Raw genomic sequence first — 16542 nt, 5'->3', positions numbered from 1 at the left:
TTTTTAGATTTTATTTATTTATTTGACAGACGGAGATCACAAGTAGGCAGAGAGGCAGGCAGAGAGAGAGGAGGAAGCAGGCTCCCTGCTGAGCAGAGAGCCCGATGCGGGGCTCGATCCCAGGACCCTGGGATCATGACCTGAGCCGAAGGCAGAGGCTTTAACCCACTGAGCCACCCAGGCGCCCCTACATTTCTATTTTCTATTTAAACTTTAATTTTATATCTTCAAATATATAATGAAGTACATATAAGCAAAATACTTGTAACAAATATGGACAAAATCTGAACTCTATGATATTTCCACTATTGTGCTAAAAAAGCAGGGCAAAGTGTTATATTGCATTACATATCCCTTATATGCATATAATTCTGAAAACATTTTAATGCCAGCTTATTCTGTTCATGAGCAAGTAACTCATTATTGAAGTCCCCTCTCCACGCCACTGTATGATTATCTGATAGGGTATCAGCCATCAGAATAGCCAGAGAGTAGGGAAAAGATGACATACGCTGCTTTGTTTATAATTCCCTCACTAAGTGTAAAGCAAAAATAGCTTTTAGTTTATATAAATAAATTTTATTATATTTAAAATTAAAGATGTGAGCAACGTGCTCAAGGTCATACTATTAAACATATCAATTTGCTGGAACTTAGGTCTGTCTAACTCTAAACTTAAACCCAGGTCTATCCAGTTCAAAGGCCATGCCCTATCTGCCACACAGCATTTCCTGATCAGCACGGGGGAGGGAGTCTAACTTTTCGGCCAGTGCATCTATTATCCTACCACGCATCAGTAACAAATATATGCATGACTGGGTGGGTTTGACCATTTGGGTATATATGTATGTGCTGGAGAGGTAACCCTGGCCTCATTGGTTTTGTGTCCTTGTGCTGTGGCGTGTCTGTTCTGAGACCCTAGACAGCAAGGGTGACAGCATGGCCCAGTTCTCATCTCCATACATTGTGCTCAGCATCATGGTTATTTTTGTGGGGCTGTGCAGGGGCAAAACCTACACCTCTCTCACTGTTTCTTTCATTCCTTATATTCCCATCTACTGTGGCTAATAAACGGTGGGAATGTGGTGTCCAACAAGGCAATTATGCAACCCAGAAAACAAAAACCCCACCGCTCCATCCAACACTGATTTTAACACTATTTCCTCTTGAAGTATTTCCTTCAAAACAAATGTATATGTAAAATTATCCTTTTTGGTACACTTTTCATATAGTTTCCCATGCTTTAACTGCTTTTTACACTCTCAGATAGACAGCTGGCAGACTGCACTGTATATAGGCCTACCTGAGGAACAAGCATGAACCACATTTCAGATGTTCTCTACCAGTGAGTCCTCTGTCATAGTACTCTGGACCATTTATTTTGTGGTTCATTGGTTTTAACACATAATAGCTAACAAAGGGTACACAAAGAATAATGCCAGTCTTGCCACAAAGAAATACAGAAAGGTTATCACAGTAGGTATTAAAATTTAAGTCTTACAGAGGCTCAAGGCACTTTTTTTTTTTTAAAGGTTTTTATTTATTTGAGAGAGAGATATTGAGAGAGAGACCATAGAGAGAGAGCGAGAGGGAGAAGCAAACTCTCCGCTGAGCAGAGAGTCCAATGGGGGCTTGATCCCAGGATGCTGAGATCGTGACCTGAGCTGAAGGCAGATGCTCATGTGCCCCTCAAGGCATTTTTAAGTAAAAAGTAGAGAAAATAGATTTTTTAAAAAACAGTAGAAAATAGATTAAAAAAAAAAAGTCAAGGGGTGGAGGTTTTTTGACATAATGAAAGCTAACACTATGCTAGAAGCCTAGAGGCCTGACAGTTATACACACGATAGCTGAACAACACCGCCAGGAAGTATATCTTGATTTCAAAAGATCTAGAAAGATAGGGAGATGAACTGCTCTTTATAGGAATACCTTGTTTTGATTGTGCTTTGCAGATTCTACATTATTTATAAGTTGCTGGGCTTTTTTTCTTTTTTAAGTAAGCTCTCTGCCCAACATGGGGCTTGAGCCCAGGACCCCGAGATCAAGAGTTGCATGCTTTCCTGACTCAGCCAGCCAGGCGCCCCTGTGCTTATTACAAATTGAAGGTCTTTGGCAACCCTAGGTCGATCAAGTTTATTAGCACCATTTTTCCAACAGCATTTGCTTACTTTGTATCTGTTTCACATTTTGGTAATTCTTGCAATATTTCAAATTTTTTCATTACTATTATATTTGTTATGGTGATCTGTGATCAGTAATTATGACTCACTGATAGCTCAAATGCTGGTTAGCATTTTTTAGCACTGTATTTTTAAATTATGTACATTTTTAAGATAATGCACAGAGACAATGGTATAGTATAAACATAACTTTTATATGTATTGGGAAACCAAAAAATTCACTTGACTTGCTTTATTGCAATATTGGTTTAATAGTGGTGGTTGGAACTGAATCCTCAGTATCTCCAAGGTATGCTGTATGTGGAGCTGGGAATAAATGTCCATAGACAATGTATATACTAATCCCATATATGACTGACTCAGTGGGGGTTCCTACTTAGAAGAATATATACTAAATGGGGTAAACCAACATATAAATCTCAGCTCCTCTAAGTCTTCACAAAGGACCAGAGATAGGTAACTGCTTGCAATAAACACATACAAATTAGTGAACATTAGTCTGTAGAAACAAAACAGATTACATCATAATGTCAGTTGTGGGATCCTAAAGGGGGTTTTCAGGCTTTTAATGAAGACTCACAGATGTCAACATTTTGACAAGATTCAACTGTTGTCAAATTACTTTATATTACAGATGTTTTCTCCTCTTTGGTTAATGACTTACTTTCAAAGGCTGGTTTCTTCTTATTACAGCAAGTTCAATGTTTTTTCCACCAGACTGGACAACCTAATGTAGAATAAGCACAATATTAAAATTACTTCAGCAAATCTTATTTTTAGTAAGGAAGTAGATAAGAACAGATCTTCTCTCCCCATGTTCTTCTGACTATGCTTTATTAGATCACTTACTTCTAGCAAAGCTCTTATTGCTAATTTGATAGCCTCATTGTCGTTTGCTATAGCATCTTCTGTGTAATTTTTTTCTAGAAATTCTCGGACAGTTTTAGCACTTCGGCCTATTGCATTTGCCTTGAAAAATAAAAGATAATTATTAATACCATTGCAATATGAAAGAATTTATGGTTACTCAGTGAAGTTTAAAGTTTATGGAGATATTTCTTAATATAATTACCAGGTGAAAATTTAGTTTTGAAAACTTAGCAAACATTTCACAGCTCATTCTGTTACTATGTGAATGATCCATAATGGTGGCGTGACTTATCTTCAAACATCCCAGTGCCTCGTCCTGGTCAATGCCTTCTACTACTTTAATGGCTCCCAAGTCCTTGATAACCAGGGAAGACTGAAAGAGTTGAAATTCAAAAGATGTATAGAGGAAAGGAGGTAGGACTTTGCAATATAGTACCAAAGGAAGAAAGAAAAAAGGATAAAAAGGACATCGACCTGAAGAAGAAAGCTGTTTGCATGAATAGGACTGTGTGCATCATTTTCTTAGAACTTAGAAGAAAGTGGTCACCTAATTATTGGTTCATTATCTTTGATTCTATAAGGGATAAAAGATTCTTCCATTCTATTCTGCATTTTTCTTTGTTCTTTAGAAATTTTCATCAGATGCCCTGGCTTCATAGCCACAGGTGGTCTAAGGCATGTTCTTTTAATTCAGTCTAAATATCTAGGCAAGTATTAGTGATGATAATGAGGATGAGAATAGTAATTCTTATATAACAGAGCACTGATGTGCCAAGCACTATGCTAAGCATTTTACATGGATTATTTCCTTTAGCCATCACAAAAACAACTGAATAGTTACTATTATAAACTCCAATTCATGAATGAAGAAATGGGGGCTTGGAAAGGTTAAAATAAGCTTTATCAACCTCAGCACTATTAACATTTTGAGCTGAATATTTTTTTTTTTTTTTGCTGTGGGGGTCTGTCCTGTGCACTGTAGGATGTTTAGCAGCCTCTATCCACTAGATGTTAGTAGCACTCCCCACCCCAGTTGTGACAACCAAACATGTCTCTTAGGGGGTATAAAATCACCCCTATTTGTGAACCAGTGTTTTAAATAATCTTGCCCAAGATCACAGAGGGGATAGATAGAAGAGCTGAGCTTTGAAACCAGGTAGTCGGAATTGACACTCCAAGCTCTGACCTCTAGATGCTATGCTGCCACATGCCCCTTTGCTATGATGACTTTAGAGAGAGGAAAGAACCAGCAGAAAGGCCCATCCTTGTGCTCAAGGATCCTGGCATTGAATAAGGGAATGTCTCAGTTCTAACTGGTTATGGTTAGTATTATGATTATAGGAAAGAGATCGCAAAAGAGATGTTAGGAAGTGAGCATGAAAGCATGCATACCTTTTGTACTACATGACAGTGTATTGTTCTGGTGAGCAGAATATTATTTTTACTTCACAGAACTTTTTCTATTCCTTTATATTTCAGAGGGTTAAAAAAACAGCTGTGAAGTTTTAAATTAAATTTTGTAGCTTTGAAATTTCACTAAGATCAAAGGTAAAGACTTCAGACTAGTATGACTTTGAAGTATTATTTGCTACTAGCTTTTCGGGGGTAACTAGTTGTTGCCCAGAGAGGAAGGCTATAAGGTAGGGGTTTATCCAGAAATCTCAATGAATCCTTAAAAGGTTACCTTATAAATTCTGGTGACTTTCCTGTCCAATTCTTCTAATTGGCAATGTAAAATTCTTTAATTCTTACCTACTTGACTGGTTTCCTAAAATCTTCTTACCTCCAAATCCATCACAACAGACTCTTAGTTTTTGCAATGTTTTTTCCTGCATGCCTATAATTAATGATAATTTTCTATGGCAAAGATTATTAGCAGCCATCCCCAATATCCATTTTTCCTTTGTGACAGAACACTAGGCAATATGCCTGCTGAAAAGTATCATTTCCTAGTCTTGGTTACCAATAGGAATATACAAGTGGAAAAAAATGGGTAGAACTTGTGAAACCTTTATTGCCTGGAATGCAGACAGGCTGGCTGGAGATTTAGCAGCCACTCTGAGCACACGGGCAAAGACTAAGATAATAAGAGACAAATAACAGCAACTGTCTACCTTTAAACTTCTCGTTAAATGAGAAAAGTAAATTGTTATGTGTTAAGAATCATCGCATCTCTGTTGTTCGGAGCCAGAATACCTCACAGATAAATCTTTGTATATCTTAAAGATATACAGAACAAAAACTGATGGGGCACCTGGTTGGCTCAGTTGGTTAAGTGTCTGCCTTTGGCTCAGGTCATGAATGATCTCAGGGTTCTGGGATGGCACAACGCTAGACTCCCTGCTTAGTGGGGAGTTTGCTACTCCCTCTACCTCTGCCCCTCCCCCAGGGTTGTACACATTCTCTCTCTCTCTCTTTCTCAAGTAAAATAAATAAGATCTTCAAAAAAAAAAAAAAAAAGATTAAAAATTGATGGGGCACCTGGGTGGCTAGTGGGTTAAGCATCTGCTTTTGGCTCAGGTCATGATCCCAGGGTCCTGGGATGGAGCCCCGCATTAGGCTCTTTGCTCATCGGGGAGCCTGCTTCCCGCCCCCTCCTCCCTGCCTGCTGCTCTGCCTACTTGTGATCTCTCTCTGTCAAATTAATAAATAAAATCTTAAAAAAAAAGATTTAAAATTAATAAAGAAGATCATTTTGGCAGGAATACTTTATTTACTATTAGAATTTCTTAGCCGATGAGTAGTACAATGGTTACATTTTGTGTGGTCTTCTACACAAAGTATGAAAGCCTGATGATTTTTGATCTTTCCTAGCTCTTTTAAATCCACTCCAATCAAGCTTTATCACTATGAGATGTCTTGTCAAGGTCAGCCATGACCTGCCCATCACCCTATCCAATCATTTCACTTTTTACCTGACCCATCAGTGGCTGTAGCTCAGCTGATCAACTCTTCTTGGAATACCGTTTCCACTTTTGATCCGGGACATCCCTCCTCTGGGTTCTCCTTCTTCATAGACTATGCTGGATCCTTCCCCACCTTCCATTGGTCCAATACTGATCTGTATCAGGTCTTGCCTGGATTATTATTTGACACAGCCTCCTAACTTGTTTGCCTGCTTCTACCCTACTGTACAGTCTATTCTCAATGCAGCAGCCACACAGATCCTTTAAAAATAGTTAAGTCAGATCATGTTACTTTAATATGCCAAAACCTCAAATGGCTTTCTATATCATTCTTCTTATTTTTAAAATTATTTTTAAATATTTTATTTATTTATTTGAGAGAAGGCAAGCACAAGCAGGGGTGGGTATGCGAAGGGGGAGGTAGAGGGAGAAGCATACTCCCCACTGAGCAGGGAGCCTGATGCAGGGCTCAATCCCAGGACCCTGGGATCATAACCTGAGCCAAAGGCAGACGCTTAACTGACTGAGCCACCCAGCTGCCACTACATCACTCTCTTTAATATCCAAGTACTATCCGTGGCCTTCAGATCCTACAAGATCTAGCCCCTCCTACCTCTGTTACTCATCCTTCATGACTATCTTTCTGGATTCACCACAACACAGTCATATGCTCCACACAGAGCTTGATATCCTGTAGATATGGAACATACTCCCATTTTGGAATTTCACCCTGATTGGTTCCTCTGTTTGGAATACCACAGAAATAAGTACCTGGCCTGCTTCTTCACTTTCTCCAGGACTCTTTAAATATCACCTTTTCAAAGGTGCTTTCCCTGACTACTTTACCTACCAATCACACTCTATCCTCCTAACCTCCATCTCTTTTTTCCCCCATAGGACTTATATTACATAAACATCATCTGTACCTTTTTTTGTCACCTCTGTATCCCCAAACCTAGAACAATATTTGATACATAACTCAAATATGTATAGACTGAATATTTGTTAAATTATAGACTATTAATACATTTTACTTGTAACTTTTGACGGTAATTATCTTTGGGAATCCTACACTATGATATCCCTAAGTACAGAGATATCAACTCACATGCTTACTGCTCTGGTACTCAATTCCTTCTTCATTTCTGGCCCCTTAGGATTTTCTGTCTTTTTCATGAGTTCAGCTATGCATTAAAAACATGTTAATGATCATTCTGGCTTTTTACATGGTTATAGCAGGAGAATTTTTGATTAATTCAACTTAATGTAATGTGAGAAACCCCAGAACCTCTTACTCCACATTAAAAAAAAAAAAAAAAAAAACTTCTGCAATATGAAAACATATAAAGAAGAAAAAATATTTCAAATAGAGTGTCCCCTCACTACTGGTCTGGATACTGCCAGAACTACTGGGCTAATTGATTTTTTTTTAAGATTTTATTTATTTATTTGAGATAGAGAGCAAGAGTGAGAGAGAGAGAGAGAGAGAGAGAGAATGAGTTTGGGGTGGGGGGAGGTAGGGCTGGAGGGAGAGGAAGAAGCAGGCTCTCCACCAAGCAGGGCAACTGGCTTGGGCTTGATCCCAGGATCCTGGGATCATGACCTGAGCCGAAGACAGATGCTCAACTGCCTGAGCCACCCAGGCACCCATGAGCTACTAACTGATTTCTTGAGACTCTTCTGTTATGGAAGGCAGCTGTATGCCCTCAGTAGAAGAGAAACTGACTCTGGATATGAGTTTCCCTTCCCTGTACCAAATGGCCCACCTTCTGTGAACTTGCTGAGTGCTTTCTTCACCATCATGATATCGTACAAAACACTGCTGGTGACCAAGGAGGAAGTGAGAGAATACACTTATGGCCATGGGATTCACTGGTTTATGTTTCATGTTCTCTGATTCTAAAGAAGCCAACCTGGTAAAAACGGGAAATGGCCAACTGAAGACTCAGTTATAGAGTAGACTCTTATGGAGCTAAGATCCTGTATGTGCCCTGACATGAGAACCAGTAACTTTCTTCTTTCATAGCCACAGATCTAGGAATCAAGGGATACCTGTCTCATTAAACCCCTAATGGGGCACCAATAAAATTTTTGCCTCTTGGGTTGTATTAAAGGTTCCCAAGTTGGTGGGGTGGTGGGGAAGGGAGAAGAGGCAGTGTTCTGCTAGGGGATATAACAATGTCACTGGACTAGAAGCTGAGACTGCCTGTTGGCAGTTTTGGACACCTCCTGCCTTTGAACCAGTAGGCAAATAATGGGTTACTGTGAGGATGGTATGATTTATTCTGATTATTAAGGGAAATAAAGTAACTATTATACAATGGGACTGGGGAGGAGAGTCTGGAACTCTCTTTGTATTCTCATGTGAAGTGCAAAAAAGCTAATGGAAGGCTCTATAATCTATTAAGGCAGAATATGTAATGGACCATAATCTTAAAAAAAAAAAGTTTGTGTTAAATGCCAGATAAAGAACCCCAACAAAGAGCTAGTATCAGTGATTTCTGTTCTCATTTCTGCTACAGGTCATGTGGCCAGTTTATATTTTGATTTTCTATTTCTACTACCCATTTCACATGTCCTCTATCTGTACCTTGTAAAACTACATCCTAGCACTACAAAGTATTGTCACCGCATGGTACCATAGCCGTGTCCTCAACAGCCCATTGTATCACTTTATCAGGCTACTGGTATACTAGTACGTCAGAGTAAAAAACAAAACACAGAAATGAAAAAAAAAAAAACAAAAAACCTGATCTCATGGCTAAAGTGCTATATATAGTCTCCCCCAAACAGAAATTAAGCCAGAAGATTTTTTCTATTTTTCAAGACTAGATATCAGAATAAGCTTGATGTAATAGAAGGAACACTGTACTAATAAAGCAGAAGACCCTGAGTTCTTCTTTTTTTAAAAATTTAATTTAATTCTTTTATATTTTTATAAACATATAATGTATTTTTATCCCCAGGGGTACAGGTCTGTGAATCGCCAGGTTTATACACTTCACAGCACTCGCCATAGCACATACTCTCCCCAATGTCCATAACCCCACCACCCACTCCCGACCCTCCTCCCCACAGCAACCCTCAATTTGTTTTGTGAGATTAAGAGTCACTTATGGTTTATTTCCCTCCCGATCCCGTCTTGTTTCATTTATAGAAGACCCTGAGTTCTAATGACAGCTTTGCTATTAACTAGTGGTGTGAACTTAAAAAAAAAAAAAAAAAATCACTTAACTCCTGAGTCTCGTGTACCAAATATGTAAAATAAAAAAGTTTTCAGATGTCTTTTGTTATAGATTTTTTTAAAGCTTCATTTGACTTCAACAAAAATCTCACAATAAAGTACAATATGTGAAATCAGTTAAATGATGATACATGGCCTTCACACACCACAGCAATGCATAGTTTCAGACCTAGATGATCAATACCCAACAATTTAAAAATTCCATAATTTGGGGGAGCCTGGGTGGCTCAATTGGTTAAGTGTCTGCCTTCAGCTCATGTCATGATCTCGGGACTGTGGGATCAAGCCCCATGTTGGGCTCCCTGTTCAGCGGGGAGTCTGCTTCTTCCTCTCTCTCTGAGGCTCCCCCTGCTTGTACTCTCTCTCTAATAAATAAAAATAAAAATAAAAATAATTGAAAAATAAAAATTCCATAATTTTCCTAACTAGTTGATTTTAAAATAAAATGGTTCTCAGTATGACCCTAGGGAACAATCAAATTAAAATGGAAAATTATGTAAACTTGGAAATTGTTGTTATGATATTGAAATGAAGTATAATGATGTAATGATTAATACAAACAGAAGATGGCACACTTTAAAATATTTAGAGAAAGACTGAGGGTAGTAACTTTTTTGGTTCAAGGTACAGATTTAGGAGGCACAAGAAATCTAATACATGTAAAAGATTTCTTAAACTGGCACAAAAAAGTCTGGTATCTGCAGTAGGTAAATTCATAGTTTCTTATTGCCAATTAGTTTGTCTAGTTAGCTTAAAAGAAGATGTGCAGCTACCAGTATCCAGATCTTTGTGGCAAGAATATAATCCACTGTTTTACTGGCCTGGTTAGTTGGTTTATAAAACAGTATGAGTGTGGTCAGCTCAAATCAATTCCTTTAGTTAATACGGGCATAAAGACCAAGGCAATACTTCCCATTAATTTATATGGCTTTTAATAACAGTAAAATAAACACTTCATGAAATTATTCAAAGCCTGGGTATTTAAACTTCTTAAAAAAACATTTATAAATTTGAGAGAGAGCAAGAGAGAGTGAGAATGAGTGGGGGTTGGGGCAGAGGGAGAAGAGGAGGCAGGCTCCTTGTTGAGCACGGAACCAACGCAAGGCTCAATCCCAGGACTCTGGGATCATGACCTAAGCCAAAGGCAGACATTTAACTGACTGAGTCACCCAGGCACCCCTTTAAACTTTTAGTAAACTAAAAATTATTCAGATTCTATAATGTATTTCTATTTTTATATATGAGAATATACAAAAATTTGTTTCTGGAAATTGCTACTAGTTTCCCTAGACCCTAGACTTTTGTATTAGATTTGAGTGTACCATTAAACAGATTATTGGGGTACTGAAAGAAGAATAATAACATGCAGAAAACAAGATATTCTAGGAATGATTTGGGAACAATTGTAATGTACTGCCGTATTAATAGAGATTCATAGTTTGGGGTACTCTAACTCTCCTAGAATAGAGAATGCATTAAATATTTCACTGTGGGGTTTAAATGCTCATTCAATTCTGTATTAAAAGCAGAAAGACTATTTCTACTCAAAGCAAGTATCTGTATGAGGCAGTACTTATTTGGAAGAATGAATGATGATAGGAATCAGATATATCTCTTATTTGGCCATTTATATATACTTAGGTTTGTCACATCTTTTCAAAAGAAGACCCTGTGACTAATAAACCAAAGTGTTGGGGTGCCTGGGTGGCTCAGTCAGTTAAATGTCCACCTTTGGCTCGGGTCATGATCCCAGCATCATGGGACTGAGTCCTGCATCAGGCTCTCTGCTCCTTGGGGAGCCTGCCTCTCCCTCTGCCTGCTCCCCCTTCTTGTGCTCTCTTTCTTTCTCTCTGTCAGTTAAATAAAATATTAAAAAAAAAAAAAACCAAAGTGTTTTTCTATCCATCAAAACATCATAGTTGCTGACTAGCTAAATAGTTATGTAAAGTTTGTACCATCATCAATACTTTAATGCAACGTAATTTTTTTGTCCTGTCCCTGAAAGTGATAAAACATTTACTGTGAATACATGTATTCAACTTCTAAAGTGCATTAACAAATTCATGACTTACCTTCCAAGCATGGTAAGTACCAGAGGGATCAGTCTGATATAATCTTGGGATACCATCGTCATCGAAACCTACAATTAAGGCAGAAATGCCAAAAGGTCTTCGTCCATTGCTTTGTGTGTATTTCTGAAAAATAAAATGTTTTTATAATTACTTTCTGTATGAGGCCATACAAAGAATGACACTATTATCAACTAAGAAATTTTGATAGCAGGGGTGCCTGTGTGGCTCAGTTAATTGAGTGTCTGCCTTCAGCTCAGGTCATGAACTCGGGGTCCTGGGATCAAGACCCATGTAGGGGTCCTTGCTGAGTGGGGAGTCTGCTTCTCCATCTCCCTCTGCCCCTTGCCTGCTTCAGCTCTCTTTCCCCCAAATAAATAAGTAATCTTAAAAAAAATTTTTTAATAGTAAAGTATTCCTGCTAAAATAATTTTTTCGATTCTTATTATGTATTTAAGATCCTCTTCCTGACTTTTTCTGTACTAACTTCAATCCATGATGAAATTTTATTTTATTTTATTTTATTTTATTTTTTTAAAGATTTTATTTATTTATTCGACAGAGAGATCACAAGCAGGCAGAGAGGCAGGCAGAGAGAGAGGAGGAAGCAGGCTCCCCTAGAGAGCAGAGAGCCCGATGCGGGGCTCGATCCCAGGACTCTGAGATCATGACCTGAGCCGAAGGCAGCAGCTTAACCCACTGAGCCACCCAGGCGCCCCCATGATGAAATTTTAATGAAATTAATGTATATGGTGTTTAAAACAAAATAGTAACTTTGCTTATATATGGTCTTAAAACTGTTGTCTTGTTTCTTTATATATTTTTTGGTAACATAACTGGATTATAATCTTGTTAATATAGCAGAGAACTGTATATGTACACCATTTTGGTTCCTACCTAGTAAAGCTGATTTTGGTGAGCTGTACTTTGGAAGTGAGTTCTTGGGGCTGACTTTGAGAGACACAATAAATGTTACCATTATAATCAATATTCTTACTTGATACTATTATTATCAAATATATTCTGTTCCCTATATACTAAGTTATCTCTACAGAAAACTCAACTAAGACATTTCTCGAACAAGGAAACCTTTTGTCTCTTTAGAAGAAAACACATTTTTTTTCTTCCCAGACAGCAGGGCACTGGAAACCAATTGTATTTCTTTTTACTTTAGTGCCAAGAACTTCCTGGATTGTGCTCCAAAGAGTGGAATTCACACTAATTCTAAGACTGGTGCTCCTAGAAGTTGTACATAGGACAGCCCTGACAGAAAGCTCAAACTTACACCTTTTTTTCCATTTTTATATTTTATTATTATGTATTTTTATTAGGACCTCAAATTTTGAATGCAAACAGTTGGGCTACAAATGTAAATAATTCTTAAAGAACAGGGTTTATTTGTCTTCATTCTTCTGTATTTCCCAATATTCCTAGTTCACACAGAGGTATGAAGTAGATGCTTTGTAAATATACCTCAGAGAAGAGACCCTTTTATTTGTTTAATCAACCATGTTTTTTTTCTTTAATGAAAAAGTACTTGCCCAGGCTTAAAATAATTTAAAAGTACAAAAGGTGTACATAAAGGATCTCTTTTGTTGCAGAGCCCCAGATCCCTTCCCAGTAGCAATCACACTGCTACAGGTTTACAATATTAAATGTTCTATGCGGGAGCCTTTATTCTTCTAGAAGAAAAACTAAAAACCACAATTGGGAACCTCGTATACACAATGTTCTACACCTTGCTTTTTTGGTGAATATAGTGTGGAGCTCAGCAGGAAGCCTGAACTCAGGACCCTGAGATCAAGCCCTGAGCTGAGATCAAGAGGTGGATGCTTATCCTACTAAGCCATGCATGCGCCCCAGTGGATACCCTTTTAACTGCTGAGAAAATCAAAGCAAATAAAAAGGTAAAGTAGAATAATATAAAAATGTTGGACTTCCTTGCAACATAAATTTAAAAAAAAAAAGGTACCTTTTTATAAGTATATAATTTAAAACTTTAGTATCTAGAATATATATAATTTATTTAAAAAATCTCTACATGGACAAATGGCAAAATCCATGCCAGAAAGTGTTCTAAATGCTTTAAATGTATTAAATCATTTAATCTGTAATGCAACTCAACAAAGTAGGTATTATTTTAATGTTTATTCTATAAATAAGAAAATTAAGACAAAACAGGCTAAATAGTATGCTCACAACACTAACTAGGAAGTAACAAACCCAGGATTCAAAACACCCAAATTCTGGCTCTTGGAGGCACATTCTTAACCACCAGAGTGCCTGTCAAAAGGACAGATAGTTTACACTAGAAGAAATGAAAATAGCAAACCAACATGTGGGGGGAAAAAAATCAACCTCACTACTAATTATAAAATACAAATTAAAACAACTATTACAGTACTATGTTATACTTATTTGCTAAATAAAAAAAAAAAAAAGAAAACCCTAAGCTGATGATCCTTCAGGGATACATTTATGCCTTGCTGGTTGCACAATAAAAATTGGTTCAATCTTTTTAGCAAGCAATTTAGCTACATATAACAAGAGTCTTAAAACCAATTACAATCTCTAATCTAGTAATTTCTTACTGAAAATTAATTTAACAATATAATTCAAAAAATAAAAACAAAGGCCATGGCAAAGATAGAGTAATGTTATTAAAGTACTAAATTGAGAAAGAGAATGAGAAATGGAAAGAAACTGGAAACAATCTAAATAATTACCAGTGAACAACTGGAAACAGTATTATATAGTTAGTAAGAATGAGAAGTATGCATAAGGATTATGCTGACAAATGTAAAGTACACATAAAAGATAGAGAACAAATAACTTATATATATTATGATTATACTTAATGTCAAACCATGTACCTGTGTATGAATTCAGAAATTATATCCAGAGGTGCCTGGGTGGCTCAGTAGGTTGAGCATCTGACTCTTGATTTCCCCTCAGGTTGTGATCTCAGTGTTGTGGACTGAGCCCTGCACTGGGCTGTGCTGAGTGTGGAGCCTGTTTAAGATTCTTTCTCTCGGGGCGCCTGGGTGGCTCAATGGGTTAAAGCCTCTGCCTTAGGCTCAGGTCATGATCTCAGGGTCCTGGGATCGAGCCCCCGCATTGGGCTCTCTGCTCAGCAGGGGGCCTGCTTCCACCTCTCTCTCTCTGCCTGCCTCTCTGCCTACTTGTGATCTCTGCCTATCGAATAGATAAATAAAATCTTTAAAAAAAAAAAAAAAGATTCTTTCTCTCCCTCTCCTTCTGTCCCCCTCCCGTTGCATTCTTTCTCTGTCTCTCTCTAAAATAATAATAAATACAAAAAACTTAGGTTTTAAAAAAATAATAATAATAAATAAATCTTAAAACAAAACAAAACAGGTCATATCCAAACCTGTTCAGTTGTGGTTAGGTTTGTAGATAAAAGAACTATGGGCATTTCTTTAGTAAACATATTAAGAAAAAAAAAAGTTTTCATTACTGTTATCACTAGAGGTATAGAAATCCTCTTAAAATACGAGATTTATTGGGGCGCCTGGGTGGCTCAGTGGGTTGAGCCTCTGCCTTCAGCTCAGGTCATGATCCCAGGGTCATGGGATCGAGCCCCGTGTCGGGCTCTCTGCTGGGCAGGGAGCCTGCTTCCCCCCCTCTCTCTGCCTGCCTCTCTGCCTCTCTCCCTTGTGATCTCTGTCTGTTAAATAAATAAGTTTAAAAAAAAATATGAGATTTATTGCTCTTTGAAATTTTAATATAATTCTTAGAATTGATAGTAATTGAGATTTCTAATGCTCAAATCAATGCAGTCCACTGGAATAAGAGTATGAATATGAAGTAAGTGTGAGAAGGAATAAGGATTTTAGTAGATTTAATAGATTAAATGACTGGGAATATTGTAGTAGTCCCATGACGGGAACCATAATGATGTAAAAGAAATCTGTTGGAATAGTGGCTTACCTGCTTTAAGGTTGCTATGAAGCGAGTTATATATTCTACGGTGACTGGGTCCTCAACTGTGAGCTTATGACTCTGGCACTCCACACGGGCTCTGTTTATTACTACTCTAGCATCAGCAGTCAGTCCTATAAAAGTAGGTAATACATTTTCAAAAAAGAATGACTCTTGTCAAAAGGGTTTTTTTCTTTTTAGCTACCATGAAATCTTTCTTATAATGTCCATTGTTTTTTCAATATATGTCCATTATAAATAATCTACAAAACAGAATATCACTCATCCAACATTTAGTACTTAATCTAATGCATTATTATTTACTTTTTAAAGAAATAGTTTTAGGGGTACCTGGGTGGCTCAGCCAGTTAAGCAACTGCCTTCGGCTCAGGTCATGTTCCTGGACTCCCAGGATCAAGTCCCGTCTCAGGCTCCCTGCTCAGTGGGAAGTCTGCTTCTCCCTCTGACCCTCCCCCCTCTCATGTTCTCTCTCAAATAAATGAAATCTTTAAAAAAATGGTTTTAAAGAAAAATAAACACTAACGTTAAGTAAACTATTTCCGAAAGATCAAAATGGTTGAACTCACAGTAGTTGGTCTGTTTATTAGATTTTATTGAACATTTTCTAAAAATCTCTATAGTCATGTTTCTAAAAACTATTTTTGGGGAAGATATCAAAGGCAGACTGATCAAAGGCTGATGGTTTATCCTGGTTCCAAAATCAATATACTCATTATCAAACACATACCCATTGAATTCAAACTGCATTCAATATAACTGTGACATGTGATTTCTATTAGCTTTTTGTCTAAGATTAAGGGTTTGAAAATCAAGAATATTAAAACAGAAAAAGAAAATAGTCTTCCTTTTGCCATACCAAAACCTCATGTAATTAATTTTCCACATTTCCATAAGGAATAGAATGTGATTCTATAAAAACAACAACTGTCCCAAAACTTAAATGCAACAGTTGCAAACATTTCTATTAAAGACTACTCTGGCATTTGTCCTTTACATAGCCATTTTGTTTCTTTCCCCATTCTATTAATAGCACACTGCCAGGAAAATGCATTCACAAAATCTCTGTAACAGTCATTTCTCAAATAATCATCAGTCTTTTGCATTCACAAACTCATTTTCCACTTCCACACCATTTCAAATTGTGTTTCTACAAATGGAGGAATTGTCAATCCCTGAAGATAATGAAGAACACTAAGAATCACCCCAATACTCATGGGTAGGGTGCAAATTTTAATTGGGTAGCTAAAGAGGGAGAAACTGATTCTATTCTCTCTGCAAAATATGAGAAGCATCTGGCTGGCTCAGTTTGTAGA

The 16542-nt window shown here is 37.4% G+C and overlaps 1 protein-coding gene across 1 annotated transcript in view; it reads right to left on the bottom strand.

The window, feature by feature from the left end:
- Positions 1 to 16542, bottom strand: part of LOC111142650 (proteasome subunit alpha 8) — a 40774-nt gene that overhangs the window by 409 nt on the left and 23823 nt on the right. The window contains 4 exon segments of the mRNA XM_022495968.1: positions 2845 to 2907; positions 3030 to 3149; positions 11273 to 11395; positions 15218 to 15342. Coding sequence (XP_022351676.1) covers positions 2845 to 2907; positions 3030 to 3149; positions 11273 to 11395; positions 15218 to 15342 — 431 coding nt within the window.

This window comes from Enhydra lutris, unplaced genomic scaffold (genome assembly GCF_002288905.1).
Source record: "Enhydra lutris kenyoni isolate GAN:26980312 unplaced genomic scaffold, ASM228890v2 scaffoldscaffold8, whole genome shotgun sequence".
NCBI classification, from domain to species: Eukaryota; Metazoa; Chordata; class Mammalia; order Carnivora; family Mustelidae; genus Enhydra; species Enhydra lutris.
This window is presented reverse-complemented; position numbering and strand designations above follow the sequence as displayed.